The sequence below is a fragment of the Rhinatrema bivittatum genome, chromosome 1 (assembly GCF_901001135.1).
Source record: "Rhinatrema bivittatum chromosome 1, aRhiBiv1.1, whole genome shotgun sequence".
In the NCBI taxonomy this organism is placed as follows: domain Eukaryota; kingdom Metazoa; phylum Chordata; class Amphibia; order Gymnophiona; family Rhinatrematidae; genus Rhinatrema; species Rhinatrema bivittatum.
In genome coordinates, this window is record NC_042615.1 from 382,219,362 (window position 1) to 382,239,931 (window position 20,570).

Sequence of the window (20,570 nt, forward strand, 5' to 3'; positions counted from 1 at the left end):
CCCAAAATCTCAAGTTAGTCCCATACTCTAAATTCCTGTCAAAGTTCACACCTGATCCTGAAGTTTGAGAACCCTTTCCTCCGTCACATGCACATATCCCTATTTTTGCATCAAACCAAGCTCAAAGATAGTCCAGATTTTGTGAGGGAACCAATTTGCTCTTAGCAAACATAGAAACATAGAAATGACGGCAGAAGAAGACCAAATGGCCCATCCAGTCTGCCCAGCAAGCTTCACACATTTTTTCTCTCATACTTATCTGTTTCTCTTAGCTCTTGGTTCTCTTTCCCTTCCACCCCCACCTTTAATGTAGAGAGCAGTGATGGAGCTGCATCCAAGTGAAATATCTAGCTTGATTAGTTAGGGGTAGTAGCCGCCGCAATAAGCAAGCTACAACCCATGCTTATTTGTTTTACCCAGACTATGTTATACAGCCCTTATTGGTTGTTTTTCTTCTCCCCTGCCGTTGAAGCAGGGAGCTATGCTGGATATGCGTGAAGTATCAGTCTTCTCCCATGCTGTTGAAGCAGAGCCATGCTGGATATGCATCGAAAGTGAAGTATCAGGCACATTTGGTTTGGGGTAGTAACCGCCGTAACAAGCCAGCTACTCCCCGCTTTGTGAGTGCGAACCCTCTTTTCTTCTCCCCTGCCGTTGAAGCAGAGAGCTCTGCTGGATGTGTGAAGTATCAGTTATTCTTCTCCCCTGTCGTTGAAGCAGAGAGCTCTGCTGGATGTGTGAAGTATCAGTTTTTCTTCTCCCCTGCCGTTAAAGCAGAGAACTATGCTGTATATGCATTGAAAGTGAAGTATCAGGCTTATTTGGTTTGGGGTAGTAACCGCCGTAACAAGCCAGCTACTCCCCTCTTTGTGAGTGTGAATCCTTTTTTCCACATTTCCTCTTGCTATTGAAGCTTAGAGCGATGTTGGAGTCACAGTAAGCATGTGTATGTTTATTTAATAAGGGTATTGACTCCAGGCAGTAGCCATCATTCTGGCGAGTCACCCACTCTTCATTGGCGGCCTCTTGACTTTATGGATCCACAGTGTTTATCCCACACCCCTTTGAAGTCCTTCACCACTCAGTCCAACTCCTGTAATAACTAATATCATGGCAGAGTCTGCCTTGCCCTCTTCACCTGAATCAGCCAATCATCCAGATACGGATGTACTAGGATCCCCATCTCTATGTAGAACCGCCAATACCACTACCATCACCTTAGAAAAGTTTCTTGGGGCTGTTGCCAGGCCAAATGAGAATGCTCTAAACTTGAAATGACCTCAGAGGGTCATAAACCTTAAATATCAATGGTGTTCCTGCCTTATAGAAATATAAAGGCAAGCGTCTGTAAAGTCTAAGTATATCAAATACTCTCCCCATTTTACTATCACCATGACTGACATCAGGGTCTTCATTCTGAAATGAAAACATGTCAGGGCCTTGTTAATCTGCTTCAATTCCAGAATGGACCAAAAGCTGTTGGGAACTACAAAGAAAATGGAATTCCTTCCTTGCCCCCACAGAGATCTTCAAATTGGCACCAAAGCTCTTACATAACAAAGGTGTCTAGCATTATAGCATTACCCACACTACCTCCTTTTTTCCCTGCTTAAAGACAGTGAGACAGCATAAAGGCATCTTATACACAGCGAGAAAATTCCAAGGCATAACCCACCCTCACAACCTCCAAGATCCACTGGTCTGTTATTTGGACAAATCTCTGGTAAAAGACCGAAATGCAATTGTCTAGGCAAGCTTTTCGAGACTAAGCCCTTAAACCTTTGATGGTAACTTCAACAGCCAGCCTTACCACCAGCACTCATCTCTAGCACCTCTTTTCATGTCCTGAAAAAGTACTGAAATCTGTTAAATGGGAGATTCCTTTAAGAGTCTGAAGGCCTAGACAGTCTATAACATCTAGAAACCCCAAAACAACTTTTACTCCACTTAGTGCAGTGGGACTGCTGTAAGAGGACAATAAGTGTTCTAAGAAAAATACCTGATGCCCCTTCTCCACCTCTGAGAAGCCTCTAAAAAAAAATTTAAAAACATGGCTATTTAAGCAAGCATACCACAAAGAGAATCAAGAGTAGAACCAGGGAACTGTTAGTTGCGGTCAAGCAAACACCCACACAAACACACTCCTTCCTGCTTAAAGTGTGTCTCCTCTCCTATATCCTAATCTCCACCTTTATCTTAAACTTCAATGAACTAAAGTTAAGTAACACCAAACTTTTAGCAGAGTTAGAAAATCTAGACATAACTTATAACACTCACCAAATAGTACTTATTATGATATAATGTTACAGTATTTTTGATGGCACCTGTGTAAGAGTTAGAATTCCAGACACTTTATGCAACATAGTTTTTGTGCCTTATTGTGAACCGTTGTGATGGCACCCGCTTAACGACGGTATAGAAAAGATTTTAAATAAATAAATAAAATAAATAAGTTTCTTAACTCAAGAATTCTCCAAATAGAAGCTTCTCTTTCAAGGGATGCTTAAGCCTGTTGAGTCTTAGATACAAAAGTCTGCTACCCAATTTTTCAACCAAAGTAACTGACATGCAGCCACCAATGATGCCACATTCCAAGCTGAGCCCCACAAAGAATCATTAGATGCATCTGCCAGAAAAGTCATAGCTGGCTCCAGCTGGGCTGCCTTCAACTCCAAGGCCTGGGTATTCCATGGAACCCTTCTGAATATGCTATGACAAACACAAACACGCTCTGGCCACAATACCACACCACATTATGGCCCATAGGGAAAGCCCATGTCTGATAAAGCTGCTCATGGAGAGACTTTTTTCTATCCTAGGTGCTCTTAAGAGCTTTGCACCCCTCCACCTTGATAGTGGTCTTTCTCGTGACCACACAAATGAAGGCATCTATTCAGAGGGCCCTTTTCATTTCTCCCTCTCCTCTCTCATCACTTCGCCGACCTTAGCAAGGTACTATCTGGCAAGTTCTATTTGAAAAAAATCAGATCCATGATTGCCCTATGGAGGAGAAAAGCCTTAGTAGATTTCCCTAAGCCAGTCATGATAGGTTACTCCTCAGATTTCTCCTCCTCTGCAATATTCACAATTTGCAAGGAATGTATAACAAAGGAAGAAAATAACCTGATCACCGCCAATTCATCTTCCTCTCCAGAATATACCTCCCCCTCCTTCAAATTTCCTTTCCATCACTCCTGTTGATCTTCTTAAGCAACTTTACTGAAGCACCAGACTTGGAGGATCTCTTCCTTCTCCAGATCTCATTCCTCCACATCCCTGACACTCTCTCTCAAAGAAAGTCAGGGATGTGGAGGAAAGATCTATGGACCATACTGACTCTGCACTCTGGCTCCAAAATGGCCACTGTTCCTGTGGTAACTGCAGACGCACCAGCCAGAAATATCTGAAAATCCAACCTTGCTGCGCAAGCAATTTCTTGCTGCTTGCGTCTTTCCTCTTCCTTCTGGCACGGTTTACAATAAGCACCACTCCCTGCCCCTGCTCAACAAACACTGCAAAAGCAACAAAGCTGCCATGTTTAATTTCATTGGCCCTACCATGCCCCCATCCCCCATGACTCAAACTTACCACCAAGGCTCCCATCTGTAATACTGCAGTAATACCATCTCCTGATAGCTTCCCTCTTTGCTGCAATTCATCAATTGCACTAGTGTTCACATTTGGTTTTTTGTTTATTTTTTCAAATATCTTTAACAGAAAATAGCCTATAAAGCAAGATCCTTAACCTAATGAAAAGGAAAGGACGATAAGCCACCAACCCTGGGTGGGGGTGGCAGGGAGAGGAGGGAGGCAAAGGAGCAAAGAAGGAACAAAGGGTACCAAGGGTGTGGTAGGGAGCAAATGGTCAAAAATCAAATCAAGTACCACCAACTTGAGAGAGACAGCCAATCACTTGGACACAAAGTCCACTGGTCATGAACTATGTTCAATCAGGGACGATCAGATAACGGACAGTCACCTGAAGAGCAGCTCATTTTTCTAGAATTCTCTCTTCACCTGGCCTAAACCAAGCACCAATTCACAGCATGAGATGTTTGCCTACCTTCTGCTGAAAAAAAGAATATTGGCAGGCTACTCTGTCGCCATCTGCTGGTAGGAAAGCATAAATCCATGCATCTGGACTAGTCTGCTCTAGAGAAGAAGGCGAGTTGCTTATGCAAAAGAAAAGATCTGCAAGGCAACCTTTTCCGAAGTATATAGGGGACGGAACCTTTTAAAGTTAGCAGGTTACTCAGCTTTCTCAGAATCTAGATTGTATAGAAGAGGTGGTGGTATTTTAGCCATTATTAAATCCTCACTCTCACCTACAAAAAAACAGCTCACTGTCTCAGGTCGCCATGAAGTACTACTCATAACAACTTTTTTCTTAAACATCTGTATTATTTACTCTCCACCAGGATGTTTACAATCTGATTTATCAAGTTTCATTGAGCTTATAGCCTCTCTTCCAGTCGACTTAAGCAAAACCATTATAGTAGGCGATTTTAATTTACATATTACACGCCCTTCACTCATAGTAAATGCTTTTCTGGACGCCATGTCAGGCCTGGGCTGGGAACAACTTATCCAATCCTCTACACATACAAAAGGTCAAACCTTAGACCTGGTTTTTAATCAATTCCAGTTTTTTCTCCAATATCCCGGAAAAAACCAAGATTACTGCAATACCATGGTCAGACCATTATTTAATCAATTTTTCCCTTAATATCACTCATACAAAAAGATTAAACAAAAAGGATTCACAATCCATAGTCAAACGAAAGTTCACTACCATAGACACCTTCCTCGATACAGTAGTACCCAATTTACCAACTACACTTGGCTCCTAACATTCAGGAAACCATTGATAAATGGAATTCTGCTATTTCTTCTTCATTAAACTCAATTGTTCCTTTAAAAACAATAAAAATACAAGCAAACAAAAAAAACAAAACAAATGCTCCCTGGTATACAAAAGCTTTGCATTCATTAAAAACTTCACTTAGAAAACTAGAACGCAAATGGAGGAAGAATAAAACCCCTGAAACAAAAAATGCATATTATTCCTTACTACGTCAATATAATAAAAACATTAATTTAGCAAAAAAATCTTACTATGCAAATCAAATTGCCAAAGCTAATGGAAACCCTAACATACTATTCAATATAGTAAAAACTCTAACAACCACCCAAAAAGAATGTTCTACCTTTTTTGACACGGCTCTATGTAATAAAATTGCTAATCATTTCAAATCAAAAGTCACAGACATTTCAAATCAACTCTCCAAGCTACCATTTCCCTCCTACAATAACCTTGAATCTACTTATACATGGTCCAAATTTACACCAGTTTCTGAAAACACTATTCAAACCATTATCAGAAAACAAAACCCCTCTAACTCACCCGACAATCCGTGTTCTGGTACCTTTTTCAAAGCCTTAGGTCCTCACGCTAGCAATTTTTTAGCACTATTAGTAAAGCAATCTCTAGAAAATGGTTTCTTTCCATCTTCCCTCAAAAAAAAACCTCCATACTTCCAATTTTAAAAAATAAATCAAAGGATGATTTTGATCTTAACAATTTCAGACCCATTGCTACATTAACATCCCTAGCTAAGCTGATTGAATCATTAGTGTTCTCAATTATCAAATTATCTGTCAGAAAATGACATACTACACACAAACCAACATGGATTTCGCAAGGGTCACTCCACTGAAACTCTTCTGTTGACTTCATTTGACACTATATTTCGGGCTTTTGATTCTTACACAGATCACATCATTGTTTTCTTAGATATTTCCGCGGCTTTTGATACTGTTGATCACCAAATTCTCATCTCCATTCTCAAATCTATAGGTATTTCGGGTGCTGTATTACAATGGTTTATTTCATTTTTGTCTGATCGCATTCAACAAGTCAATATAAACAATCATTCTTCTGAACCATACTCTATTGCATCGGGTGTTCCACAAGGTTCTTCTGTATCCTCTATTCTCTTCAACATCTATCTACTACCTCTTTGCCGCATCTTAGCCTCACTAAACATACAATTCAAAATCTACGCCGATGACATACAGTTTATGGTACCATACAACACCTCTTGGACTCACACATTATCCTTAGTATCTTTATACCTCACGACTATTGACACATGGCTCTCTCACAATAGACTAAAACTAAATCCAAAAAAACCAGAAATAGTCCACCTCTCATCAATTACAGATTCATCCATAGGTCCCCCCCCTCAATTAGTATTTAACGGTATCACTATCCCCATCTCCAAATCTGCAAAAAATTTAGGTATAACCATTAATTCAGATCTTTCATTAAAACAACACATATCCATAATTACCAGAAATTCATTTTATAAGCTTCAACTCTTGAAACGGCTTCGTCCTCTACTTTTCTTTCACGATTTTCGGACTATACTTCAATCACTCATCTTTTCTGGGCTTGACTACTGTAATTCTCTTTATATAGGTCTCCCAGATAACACACTTCACTCACTTCAACTGATCCAAAACGCAGCAGCACGTATCTTAACAAACTCTTCCATAAAAAAATCACATCACTCCGATACTTCAATCATTACATTGGTTACCAATTAAATACAGAATACAATTTAAGATCCTGTCCATTATACACTCTCTCATCTACACTCCTAATTCAATTACCTTATGTTCCATTCTCCGGATTTACAAACCCACCAGACATCTAAGATCACTGGACAAAAACCTCTTAGACATCCCATCACCACGACAGGCCCGTCTTGACATCACCAGAAAAAGATCATTCTCTGTCATTGGACCAATCTTATGGAACGCATTACCAGACTCTTTAAGATCCATATCCAACTCCAAACACTTCAAAAAATCCCTAAAAACACATTTATTTCAATCTGCTTTCCATATATCACACACTAAATAACATAACTACTTCTCCATCACACAGGGCACAACATTATTATATAGATTTATTTTTTATGTAAACTATTCATTGTTTTAGATTTTTATTTTTATTATATATTTTTGTAATTTTGAGCTTTTATAATTTGATAATCTTTATGTTCTTTTAAATTTAAATCTTTATTTACATTTGTTTTTTATTTAGTTATGTAAACCGTTTTGATTAAACACTGTTTGTAAAGACGGTATACAAACACTTTTAAATAAAATAAATAAAATAGCACGTTTGAAAACTGTGAAAAATAGATATTTGAGCCAAAGACCTGTGCTGAAACTGGTTATGCTTCTCGGCATCATATTACTCAAATGCTTTGCAGCAGCCTGATAAGGATGTTTTTGATATGTATAAAGATAGAACCCCTTACTACACCCATACGTTTTCAGGGATGAGGAGTGAAAGGAGATGGGATGAAAAATGGAAGAGATGTAAGTTGGGAAAAGGAGGAAGAGATGACAGGAAATAGTAGAGGAACAAAACTCAGATCTCCCAACAAAAAAAAATGACTTAGAGGGACAACACACACTAAGATTAGAGAAAAAGATGTATTTACACCTTTTTGGTCATGTTAAAAGCATGCTGCACATCTTGTGTGGCAGCCACAGCTATACAAAAATGTGCCAAAATATTCCTTGTGGACTAAAACAATCATACCCAATCTACCTCTGTGTAAAGAGATCTTGCACAGGCATCATTCTCATTCACACTCTGCATTACCTGATAACAATCCAGCAAGCTTCCTGCCACAAATCGGGAGTGATTTCATCATCATCCTCATCATACTGCATATCTGCCAAGAGATTAAAACATTACAACTTATCCATGACAAAAGAGCCACTCAAAGTCAAAACATACCCTATCACTAAATAAATCCTGGCTTCTTTTATTGCTCCCTAGTACACAATCCCAAGCAGGAACTCAAGAAACAACAATCCTCAAGTGTAAAAATTATTACAGCATGGGCATAAAGAAAGCATGTCACAGTTCACAATTATATAGAAACATCAGTGTGACAACATCAACTTTGAAATTGAGAATGCACCATAAAAGCTGAAAGTCAAACAATATGCTACCCATTCAGGTGCCATGGGCCTGCAGTGCCAATCAAGACAAGGTCCTTGCTTTGGCACATGACTGTCTAGACTGAGAATGTTCTTATGGCAAAGTATGCAAAACTACAGAGGAATAGCCTACTGGTTACAGCAGCGGGCTATGAACCAGGAAAACCAGGATTCAAATCCCACTGCTGCTTCTTGTGATCTTGGGAAAGTCACTTTACCCTCCATTGCTGCAGATACAAACTTAGTACCTGATTCACTAAGGGTTCTTCCCATAGACACAAAATGAGAGAAAAGCCTTGATGAATCTGGCCCTTAGATTATAAACCCTCTGGGGATAGAGGGATAATTACAGTACCTGAATATAATCTGCTTTGAAGTAGTGAAAAGCAGAATATAAACCAAATACAATTAAGAAATGCTATGATAACCAGTGCAACCGTGGCGTACAAATCTATGCAAGTCTACTTTTGTACTACACAGATCTAAACAATTCAATAGTTCCTTTTGGTGATGAGAACAGCTATGAAGCTAACTAGTATCAGGTTTAAAATAAATTCTAGAAATTATTTTCAGTCATCGCATAATTCAACTATGAATTTACTGCCAGAAAATGTGGTCAAGGCTAGTAATTTACCGTATTTATTTATTTATTTTAAAGGAAAATTAGGTTCTTACCTTTGCTAATTTTCGTTCCAGTAGTACCATGGATCAGTCCAGACAGCTGGGTTATGCCTCCCCTCCAGCAGATGGAGTCAGAGAGAAAACTGAAAGCACCCCCTAGATATACTGGTGTGCCTCCTGCGGTCCTTCAGTATATGTGATATCAAAGCAGAAGGAATGACTTAAGCACTACACACAAAGTCCCCCCACAAAAATTTTTTTTTTTTTTTTAAACAGTGACCAGATCAAGTAGCCACATCCTTGAAAACAGGTAAAAACCAGAAATAACAAACAGGACACCACAAGTGTACAACAAGAACACTATAAAATGGCAACCGGCCCCATGACACTGTGGCGACCGACACAAGACAAAAAACTGCAATGGAAACGATAGAATACGAGCGGACTCCCAGAAGCACCAAGGGCGGGCGTCTGGACTGATCCATGGTACTACTGGAACGAAAATTAGCAAAGGTAAGAACCTAATTTTCCTTTCCCAGTACGTACCAGGATCAGTCCAGACAGCTGGGATGTACCCAAGCCGCCTTAACTGGGGTGGGACCCTGAGAGTCCCGCTCGAATCACACTGCTCCCAAAGGACTCTGTAAGAGGGCCACGGACATCAAGTCGATAATGCCTGGAAAAAGTATGCCAGGATTTCCACGTGGCCGCCCTGCAAATCTCTTGACAAGAGACCAAGTGATTCTCCGCCCACGAAGTTGCCTGAGAACGCAGAGAATGAGCCTTTAGCCCAGTGGGAACCGGCTTACCACAGGCAACATACATAGACGCAATAGCACCCTTTAACCAGCGTGCAATCGTAGCCTTGGAAGCTGGAAGCCCCTTCCTGGGACCGTTCCACAACACGAAAAGGTGATCCGACTTTCGAAATTCGTTGGTAACTTCCAAATAGCGCAAAAGAATCCGTCGAACATCGAGACGTCTCAAATCCCTACCTTGAGAAGACTGGAGGTCCTCGTCCGAAAAGGAAGGCAATTCCACCGTCTGGTTGACATGAAACGTGGAGACCACCTTAGGCAAGAAGGAAGGAACAGTTCGTAGAGAAACTCCCGACGCCGAGATGCGCAAAAAGGTTCTCTACAAGAGAGAGCCTGAAGCTCCGAAACCCGGCGAGCCGAAGAAATGGCCACAAGAAAAATCGTCTTGAGAGTCAGATCCTTTAAGGAAGCCGCCTTGATAGGTTCAAACGGAGCCGCACACAAACCACGGAGTACCAAGTTCAAGTTCCAAGATGGACAGGGAAGCCTGACGGGAGGACGCAAGTTTCTAACCCCTCGCAAAAAACATGCCACATCTGGATGACTCGCAAGGGAAGAGCCTTCGACCTTACCCCTCAAGCAGCCCAGAGCCGCCACCTGAACTCGCAGCGAATTATACGCCAACCCCTTCTTCAGGCCATCCTGTAAAAACATAAGGATATCCGCCACGGACGAACGTCTGGTCGAGACAGCCGCCGTGTCACACCAATCATGGAAGACCTTCCAAACCCTCGCGTAGGCGAGTGTAGTGGAAGACCAACGCGCCCGAAGGAGAGTAGACACCACTGCATCCGAATAACCTCTCTTCTTCAACTGCTTCCTTTCATAAGCCAGGCCGCCAGACAAAAATGATCCGCCAGATCGAAAAATACTGGACCCTGACGAAGAAGATTGGGAAGATGCCCGAGACGCAGTGGTCCGTCGACTGCCAAGTTGACCAGATCCGCGAACCACGGACGCCACAGCCATTCCGGAGCCACGAGAATCACCGGACCGTGATGGGACTCTATGCGTCTTAGCACTTTCCCTACCAGAGGCCACGGAGGAAACACATAAAGAAGAATGTGACTAGGCCACGGAAGGACCAGCGCGTCCACCCCTTCTGACGCGTGCTCTCTCCTCCGGCTGAAGAAGCGCACCGCCTTTGCATTCCGACGGGGCGCCATGAGGTCCAAGCGCGGGGTCCCCCAACGCCGCGTGATGAGAGCCATCGCCTCCGACGAGATCTCCCATTCTCCTGGATCTAGGTGCTGCCGGCTGAGGTAATCCGCCTGCACGTTGTCCACGCCGGCAATGTGGGTAGCCGCGAGACGCTCTATGTGCCTTTCCGCCCAGGACATCAACAGCGCCGCCTCCGTCGCTACTGCTCGGCTTTTCGTGCCTCCTTGTCGATTTATGTACGCCACTGTGGTCGCATTGTCCGACAGAACTCTTACTGCTCGTCCGCGTACCAGTGGCAGGAGGCAACACAAGGTCAGGCGGACCGCTCTGGTCTCCAATCGGTTGATGGACCAAGTCGCTTGGAGTGCTGACCAGGTGCCCTGGACTGCACGGGACTGGCAGACCGCTCCCCAGCCCGACAGGCTGGCATCCGTTGTCACCACCAACCAAGACGGGGGTTCGAGGTCCACCCCCTGTAGGAGATTGTCTGGAGTCAACCACCAAGAGAGACTGGAGCGAGCCGGCTCCAGCAAAGGCAATTCTATCCCGTACTCCTCCGAGCGGGGATCCCACCGAGACAGAAGTGCTCTTTGTAACGGACGCATATGCGCAAAAGCCCATTGTACCATTTCCATAGTAGACACCATATGACCAATGACTTGTAAATAATCCCAGACTGTGGGAATCTCGAGCTCCAACAGGCGCCGTACCTGAGTCATGAGATTGAGCATGTGTTGCTGCGGAAGAAAAACCTTGCCCACCAAGGTGTCGAACCGAGCTCCCAGGAACTCCAGCTGTTGGGTCGGTTCGAGTCTGCTCTTCGCGAAGTTGACTACCCAACCCAACTCCTGCAGCTGGTGAACCACTAAGGAGACCGCCCGGGTGCAGGCCGCATGCGACTTCGCACGAATGAGCCAATCGTCGAGATAAGGATGCACAAGGACGCCTTGCCGGCGGAGGGAAGCCGCTACCACCACGAGAACTTTGGTGAACACCCTCGGTGCGGTGGCCAACCCGAAGGGGAGGGCGCAAAACTGGTAGTGGTCCCCCATCACCATGAACCTCAAGTACCTTTGATGCCGTTCTCTTATTCCGATGTGTAGATAGGCCTCTGTCAGGTCCAAAGAAGCCAAAAATTCTCCCTTGTGGACGGCCGCAATAACAGACCGGAGGGTCTCCATTCGGAAGCGAGGCACACGCAACGCCTTGTTTACTCCTTTGAGATCCAGAATGGGTCGGAAGGTGCCCTCCTTCTTGGGAACCAGGAAGTATATGGAATACCGACCCGTCCGAAGCTGGTCCCGCGGAACCGGAACCACCGCCCCCAGAGCCTGTAGATGAGCGACCGTTTGGGCTATAGCTACTTGTTTTTCTACCGGGCCGCACGGCGATACCATAAAGAGATCCCGGAGGGGACGTACAAAATCCAACTCGTAGCCGTACCGAACCACGTCGAGGACCCATTGATCCGAAGTAATTTTGACCCACTCCTCCCAGAACCGGGACAGCCGGCCTCCGATAACGGGAACGGAGGAGTGGGCCCGCGCACCTTCATTGTGCGGGCTTAATGGCAGCAAAACCTTGGGAGGAGCCTCCGCGTAGAGGCCTCCTGCCGCGAAAGGAAGAAGAAGACCAGGCCTGGGATCTCGTCGCCTGCTGCCGCTGGGAAAAGGAACCCCCTCTTCCCCCACGGAAACGCCTTTGCCCCCGAAAGCGAGCCCTGGCGTTACCAAACGACCGAGGTTGCCGAGGCTTATCCTCCGGCAGCTTGTAAACTTTGTTGTCACCCAGGTCCTTAATGAGCTGATCCAGCTCCTCGCCAAACAGCAACTTGCCCTGAAAGGGGAAGGAACCTAACCTCGCCTTGGAGGTGGCATCCGCCGACCAACGACGGAGCCACAGCAACCTCCTGGCTGAGACCGCCGAGGACATAATGCGAGCCGATGTGCGCAACAAGTCATACAAGGCATCCGCTGTATAAGCGACCGCTGCTTCAACACAATTTGCCTGCTCAGCCTCGCCCGGAGGGAGCTCCTGCATGGTCAGCAGCTGCTGAACCCAGCGGAGGTTGGCCCTCTGCACAAGGCTGCTGCAAGCCGCCGCTCGGACCCCCAGTGCCGCCACATCAAAAATACGCTTCAATAAGACCTCAAGCTTGCGGTCTTGGAGGTCCTTCAACGCTATACCCTCCGTCACGGGGATAGTCGTATGCTTGACCACAGCCGTGACAGCCGAATCTACCGCGGGTGTCTTCAACAGTTCCAAAGAATCCTTAGGTAAGGGATATAACTTTTCCATGGCTCGATTCACACGCAGGGAAGCCTCTGGCAGTTCCCATTCCTTCGAGACAATCTGCAAGACCTTGTGATGGAAAGGAAAAGTCTGAGGGGGGGCCCGAAGCCCTGCCATCGCGATATCCCCCATGGACGAGTCCGCCTCCTGAGGCGGCGTCGTTAATTCCAGCTCCTGCAGCACGTGGAGAATAAGGGCACTTAACTCCTCCTTAGCAAACAAACGGAGCACCTGAGGGTCATCCCCCTCTACGGACCCCTGCTCGTCTGCCGTCAGCAAATCCGGAGCCCCCGGGGACTCTGGAGCGGCCCCTGTATCGCTCAGGTCCTCAGCTCCTCCCCCCCGAGGGCGGGGAGCCGTAGCCCCGGCAGACCCCACCCCCGGCGGACTCCCCCGGGGCAAGGAAGTCGTTTTGGGCACCTTCGGGGGAGGGGGCACCTCCGGCTCCCAGCCGGATTCTGCCTGTAAAATCGCCTTGTGCATTAAAAGCACAAAATCAGACGAAAACGGCACTGACCTTTTTAAACCTTTCTTCGGGGCATCCGACGAGGGGGGGCCTCGAGGAGACCCCACATCGGGCTGGGAGCGCGGGCTGCGTGCGTCCGGCGAGGGAGGAGGGGAGTTCTCCTCCTCCGATGCTGAAAAATCATCCTGCCGCGGGGCCAAGATGGCCGCCGCACTCCTCCCCGAGGGAGGAGGGGCCGAAGACCGGCTGCCGGAGGCGCTGCTGTGCCGCGACGCAGAGGGGCGAGGAGAGCGGCTGCGGGCAGCGCTCGGCCCCCCCGAGGGTCCCTCACCCCCGGGAATACATCGGGGGCAGAGACCCTCTCGGGAGAGTCGCGCCCCCGCCTCCCCACATGTCCGGCAAGCCGAGGATCGCGGCATCCTAAGAGGGAGCCCTGTACTGTCGTCGAAAAGGCGCCAAAAATCTGGTGAGGAGAAATTCGGAACGCGAACGCACGCCGGGTGAACTAGCCACCCCCTCCGGGGTCCGAAAGGCTCGGGCAGGCTTTTTTATTCGGGGTTAAGCAGGGGAGCTCACTGCCTGTCCCCAACAGGTCTTAAATGACTCTTCAGTTTAACTTTTTTTTTTTTTTAAACCCCCTTCAGGGTCAAATCCCTGGTATTGGGGGGGGGGGGGGGGAGGGTGACCGGCCCACCGGTAAGCTCTCCCCCAGCCACACGGACACTCTATCCCGGGAATAAGAGGAGGGTATTACCCTCCGAGCCTGCCCAACACTGAACTACAAACTCGCAGCGCAAGCCAAACTAACAGAGACAAACAGGCAGACAGAGGACAGAAAAGACGAACCAATTGATCTTGTCCCTTGTCTCCCCTTTTTTTTTTTTTCTATTTCCCAGTACCGAGAAACTGACCAGACCAGAACCGCAGGTTATGCCTCTCAATCTGCTGGAGTCAGAGAATATACTGAAGGACCGCAGGAGGCACACCAGTATATCTAGGGGGTGCTTTCAGTTTTCTCTCTGACTCCATCTGCTGGAGGGGAGGCATAACCCAGCTGTCTGGACTGATCCTGGTACGTACTGGGAACGGCTCAGATGTATTTCTAGAGCAGTGTTTCCCAATCTTTTCAAGACCAAGGACAATCTAAATTAACAAAAATGCTGTGTGGCATACCAGTTTCCACAAGGCATGCAGTGCAGAGATGGAGAAGACTCATATGATGAAAAGAAAAGCTAGGCAAGTATGCAAAGTCTTCCAAACTTTAAAGACACATATGAATCCATTACGATGGACCAATTCCATCTGTATACTAGTGCAGCAGAAGGGAGAAGTCAGTGTGGAGCAGGCAGCTGGCTCAGTTACCTTGGCTACCGCTTATCACCGCCAGAACTCCCCCACTACTGCTCAATGCACTCTCCCCATCTAACTCAGCATGGGGATAAGACAGAGGCTGTAGTGTAAGGACTCGAGGAGGCTCAGGATTGGGGGGGGGGGGGGGGGGGGGGAAGATATATACAATGTGTGCACTGCACAAAACAGAACCCAGTTATCCATGACCTGCCTTCTGCCCATAAACTGCCACACTCCGGGTTGGAAACCACTATAATAAGAGAAATGTTAAAACTCTGCACTGACATTTGTTTTAACTCCCAATGTGCTAAGCTAATAATATGCTCAAATACATTCGGGCTGATACAGTAAGGTGCGGTAGAAAGAGGTGTGTTAATGCCCGGCGCACCCGCGTTTGCCGCACGCACAGTTCGGATCACCTACCGCTCAATACTGTATTTAAATGGCATGCAAATGCAAGCCGCATCCAACGCGCGTCCATGAAGCGCAATCCATTTTACTGTATAGGCGCTATACAGCGCCTATACAGTATCCTGGGTGCGCTGGTACCTGTCATTTCAAATGACGTTTGAAATGACAGGTACCAGGAAGTGGATGGTTCTCCTACAGACCCCGCTGCCTTGAGCGCCCGGTGCCAGCAAACCCCAGCAGCCAGCGATCGGAGGCAGGGAGCGCAACAAAGCACCCTCCTTCGGACAGACAAGAAAGACAAAATTTCACAGTCCCAAACCAACCCAATCCACAGAAAAAAAATGCTTCTCGCACTTAGCCGCCCAGTCCCAAACCAAACCAACCCAAACCAAGCCCCAGCAGAGAGAGACGAAATTTCACAGTCCCAAACTTTCCCCCAGCCCCCGCTCACCTGCCCTGGCCGCGGCCACGCAAGCACCCAGCAGCAGCAGAAGGGCGGCGAGAGAGAGCGGCTTCAGCAGCCCTGCTGGCGAAGATGAATACGTGCACCCCTGTACGTCCAATATGGGCGCTCAAGGCAGCAAAGGCACATGCGCACACGCCGTGACCGGCTGGACATCTGAGGTCACGGCGTGTGCGCATGCGCCTTCGCTGCCTTGAGCGCCCATATTGGACCTACAGGCGTGCACGTATTCACCTTCGCTGGCAGGGCTGCTGAAGCCGCTCTCTCTTGCCGCCCTTCTACTTCTACTGCTGCTGCTGGGGGCTTGCGTGGCCGCTGCCAGGGCAGGTGAGCGGGGGCTGGGGGAAAGTTTGGGACTGTGAAATTTCGTCTCTCTCTGCTTGGGCTTGGATTGGATTGGGTTGGTTTGGTTTGGGACTGGGTGGCTAAGTGCGAGAAGCATTTTTTTTCTGTGGATTGGGCTGGTTTGGGACTGGGCGGCTAAGTGCGAGAAGCATTTTTTTTCTGTGGATTGGGCTGGTTTGGGACTGGGCGGCTAAGTGCGAGAAGCATTTTTTTTCTGTGGATTGGGCTGGTTTGGGACTGGGCGGCTAAGTGCGAGAAGCATTTTTTTTCTGTGGATTGGGTTGGTTTGGGACTGGGCGGCTAAGTGCGAGAAGCATTTTTTTTTTCTGTGGATTGGGTTGGATTGGGACTGGGCGGCTACGTTCACCACACTAACGCAAGGGTCAGGGTAGGCGGTAAATTAGTAGGTTAAAGACGCGGCAAGATAGCAAGTTAAAAAGGCAATAGTCGGGGTGCACTTTACTGTATGGGAGGGAATAGCTAATCGGATCGTTTACATACATATACATGCCGCGGGCGGAAAGGGATACGCGTCGAGTTAAAGAAGCGGTAAGGATCGGTAAAAACAGATAGTGAATCGCGGGTTAGACTTACGCAGCGAAATTGTGAGTACACAGCGGGTTAGAAACTGGGTAACTGCGGCCGCGCTTTACTGTATCGGCCTGATTGGGAGTTCAAAAGTGTGTTAACTTGGACAATGTGCACAAAAACTTGGGTTAAAATGTGCGCTCAGATTTTTGCATAGGCTGAGTGAACATTAACTAAGAAGACTATCCACAATGTGCACAAGTTTAAAATCAAAACAAACATAAATCATATTTTGTGTGCATAAAATATTTTATATGAATAAAACATGATTTGTGCTTGCTTTAAGTGCATACAAGAGGATTTATGAGCAGAACCGAAAATATTTTTGTGCACATAAATCATAAGAACATAACATAAGAAGTCGCCATACTGGGTCAGATCGAGGATCCATCAAGCATCTTGTTTTCAACAGTGGCCAATCCAGTATACAAATACCTGGCAGGTACCCAAATATTAAATAAATCCCATGCTACTAATGCCAGTAATAAGCAGTGGCTATTCCCTAAGTCAACTTGTTTAACAGTTTATGAACTCCCCCAAACCTTTTTTAAACCCAGCTATGCTAACTTCCTTTACCACATCCTCTGGCAATGAAATCCTTAGCTTAATTATGCATTGAATGAAAATGAATTTTCTCAAATTTGTTTTAAAATGTGCTAATTGCTAACTTCATGGAATGCCCCCTATTCTTTGAATTATCTGAAAAAATAAATAACAGATTCACATTTAACCATTCTAGCCCTCATGATTTTCTGCCCACAAATCCTGACTACAGGACCAGGCAGCAGAACTCCTGCTTCCCGCCACAGACTAACACTAGCACTGAAAACTATTTCACATCTGACCAGAAGTATCACTTCCAGCACTAAGAAAACCCAAATTAAGCCATTAGGGGATAAAAGCTTTCATCTGCATGGTATTTCATGCAAGGCAATAAGCAATGCACATTTTTTCCATGCAAAAATCCTTCCTGCATTAGGAGTGCCCCATTTGTGCACAAAAAATGTTCACATAACGACAGGTAGAACAGTGTGTTCTGCTGAACACACCTTATTGCATTGGGCCCTAAACCAATTATAGAACCAGAAAGCAGTACTGGCCTTTGGGTAGGGCAGTTGCCCCGAAAGCTGAATGGCCCCCCTGGGTGCCACCCGCATCACCCATTACGCTGGTCTGAAGTACTGATGAAAAAGAAGAGCCAGAGAGCAACTTTTCACCCAGGGAACCATGTGCCCTAAAGCAGCCCTGCCAGAGAGAATCATAGCTGAGCAGACTGGATGGTCCAAATACTCCTTACTTGCTGTTATGTACGCTACAAGCATGATCAAGGAGGAAGAGATACAGCAGGAGCACTGAAGCAGAGGGACTTTACCCCATATTGTGTTCTCTAGTTAATCATGAAACTTTTTCCAGAGAACACCTGTCAAAATATTTGAAGGATATCATAGTCCTGGGAGAATTCTGCACAACTGCAGAGCACAGAATTCCCCCCTACGCAGAAAAGGACAGAGGAGACCCCTGCATGCCCCGGAAGGCACACTATTTGCAGTGAAGATGAAGGCCCCAGCGTTTCTGCGGGACACGTTACGTTCGTGGCAAAGATGAAGGCCCCAGTGAGAGGGTGAGTGTGGAAGGGATGAGAGAGGGTGTGAATGAAGAGGAGGTAAACAAGAGGGTGTGAATGAAGGGGAGGTAAACAGGAGGGTGAGAGCGCGAGGTGGGGAGGGTGCTTGAGTGTGAGTGCTAGAGAGAGGGAGCCTATATGAGGAGATTGTGAAGGAGTGTGTGTGTGAGAGAGATTGAGAGCTGGAGTGTATGAAAGAGAGATCGTGTGTATGTGAGGGTGCTAGCCTTTATGAGGGACACGTGTGCGAGGGAGACAGAGGGACCCTGTACGAGGGGACACATGTGCACCAGAGAGGAAAACAGGGAGCCTGTGTGAGGAGCAGTATTGAGAACGGGGTCAAACTCTGGGAGTGGCTGTAGAGTGGAAGAGGTTGAGCCTAGAGGTGGAGGGAAGAGATACTGGCAGGTAGAGGAGTTGGGGGCCTGAGAGGGCAAAGTGACCAGGGGAGTAGGGAGAGAGTGGAAGGGACACACACATTTCTAGGGAAATTCTGCATCTTTAAATAACTTTTTTCTGTATTAATTTAAAAAGTAATTAAAGACTCATGTAAATTGTGTTATTTTGACCAAATATAAAGTATGTAGAATTTTACAGACAAGTATTTTTTACACAGAATTCCCCCAGGAGTAAGGGGGTCAACCAACAAGCTGTAAGTGATACCTCATTTTTGGGCTAAGTCAACCCATTTGCAATTAATTCCAGAGCATTATGTTCATTGCTAACCTCTTTCAGCCACAAATTTATTGAAAAAAAAAACTGTTTTAAAAAATATTCACCTACAACTTAACTAATGACATTTCTTCGGACGTCTCTAAGCGGCCTAAGAAGGCAAATACAACTTTATTAACTTATAAACACAAGGAACCATGGTGGTGGGTATTTTGCAACACCTGACACCCCTATCTTAAGCATCTACACGCGGCCTGACCACAGAGCATAGCGCCCACTGCTCCTGTAAGCGACCCGCAAGCATCATAGAGGGGGTAACAGGACAGGGATAGAGAGATATAAGAATGTCCCTAGTCTCCGCTCACCCTCGTCGGCGTCGTACATCCTGGCGGCGCTTTCAGCTCCCAGCCGCTGCGATGAACTAAAGAGAAGTCAGAACCGGCTGCCACAAGCTCTCCGGTTGAATAACGTTATCCAGAGTCTGCTAATCAACCAGCTCCCCAGACCACGAAATACAGAAAACCAAGAGACAGAGCGGCGAAACCCAAGCTACCCGGAGAGGATGCGCACGCGCAAGACGTCGGTTCATGACCCGGAAGGGGATATGCGCGTGCTGCTGCTGCTGCTGCGGGGGGCGGGGGAGAAAAGAGTGCGCATGCGCTGTCCCAAGGGCTCAACGATAGTTGGGTATCGCGCAGGAGCGGGAACGGCATAGGAGATGTACCTACGCATGCGCGACAGTATGGTGATGCTAAACCTCCGCGTGAGAAAGACTTCATCTCCGGTACTCGTTGGCAAAAATGTATCTAACTAGGTGGCCATGGACGAGAGGAAACAGGATAAAAGCTCACAGGGCAGCAAGGAAAAGCAACACAGTGCCTGAGAAGGAAAATGGTGCAAAAACTCACTGGCATACATTCTCAGGAAGCCGTGGAAAGCAACAAGGAATAAAGGGCAAAAGCGGAAACGTTGCAACTTGGTAACTATGGTTAGCAATGAGAGCCAAAGTACACACAGCACCTAGGGTTGACAAACATTTTGAGAGCCCATTCAATTACCAAATCTAGACCCAAACTCAAAAGTTGCAAAAATAATTTGTATTATGCACGACTGTACACAAATTCCTGCATTGCATGCAGACAGATTTACAAAATGAACAATGTATAGAAAAAAAAGTTAAAAAAAATATTGCTAGAAAAGTCTAAAAATCAATGTTATGTTCAGTGTTGCCATAACATAAGGTTAATCTGAGAGCTGTGCCATTCAAGATGTATTAGAAGCAGGTTGGTCACCTGACACACACACACACAGGGCACTAAATATTCTTGCTCTGGCCCTGCTGACCCCTGCAAATTCAGTGTAATATTTTAAAAGCAAGTGCAAGAAATAGTAAAAAAAAAAAAAAAAAGTGCACATTGTGATGTGAATTCTCACACACTTTTTGAAAAGCATGTGGGCAAATAAGGGGCATGCATGGGAGATGGTCAAGACTGGCCTGTTTGTGGCACTTGAGGATTGGAGTTCGTCATCACTGGCCTAGGGCATCAAATATTCTTGTACTGGCCTTGCCTGTTCTACCACATCCCCAAGTAACCCATTCCAGGGCTTGACTACCAGTATCATTTTAAGACTTTTTTATTAATTCAACACCACATTTGGACTTATACCACCACCACACACACAAATTTTATGGAAAAAAAACCCTTAGAATTCTACACCTGGCCACAAAACCAA

General features: G+C 46.2%; 1 protein-coding gene across 1 annotated transcript in view; it reads right to left on the reverse strand.

Annotated features, from left to right (window-relative positions):
• POLR2B (RNA polymerase II subunit B) overlaps nt 1–19,431 on the reverse strand; it is a 177,912-nt gene extending 158,481 nt beyond the window's left edge. Inside the window, exons 1-2 of the mRNA XM_029600967.1 lie at nt 19,202–19,431; nt 7,682–7,754 (exon numbers count right to left, since the gene is read on the reverse strand). Of these exons, the coding sequence (XP_029456827.1) occupies nt 7,682–7,754; nt 19,202–19,220 (92 nt within the window). The 5' untranslated portion in view covers nt 19,221–19,431. The remainder of the gene's footprint in view (nt 1–7,681; nt 7,755–19,201) is intronic.
• Between the last annotated feature and the right edge of the window lie 1,139 nt (nt 19,432–20,570).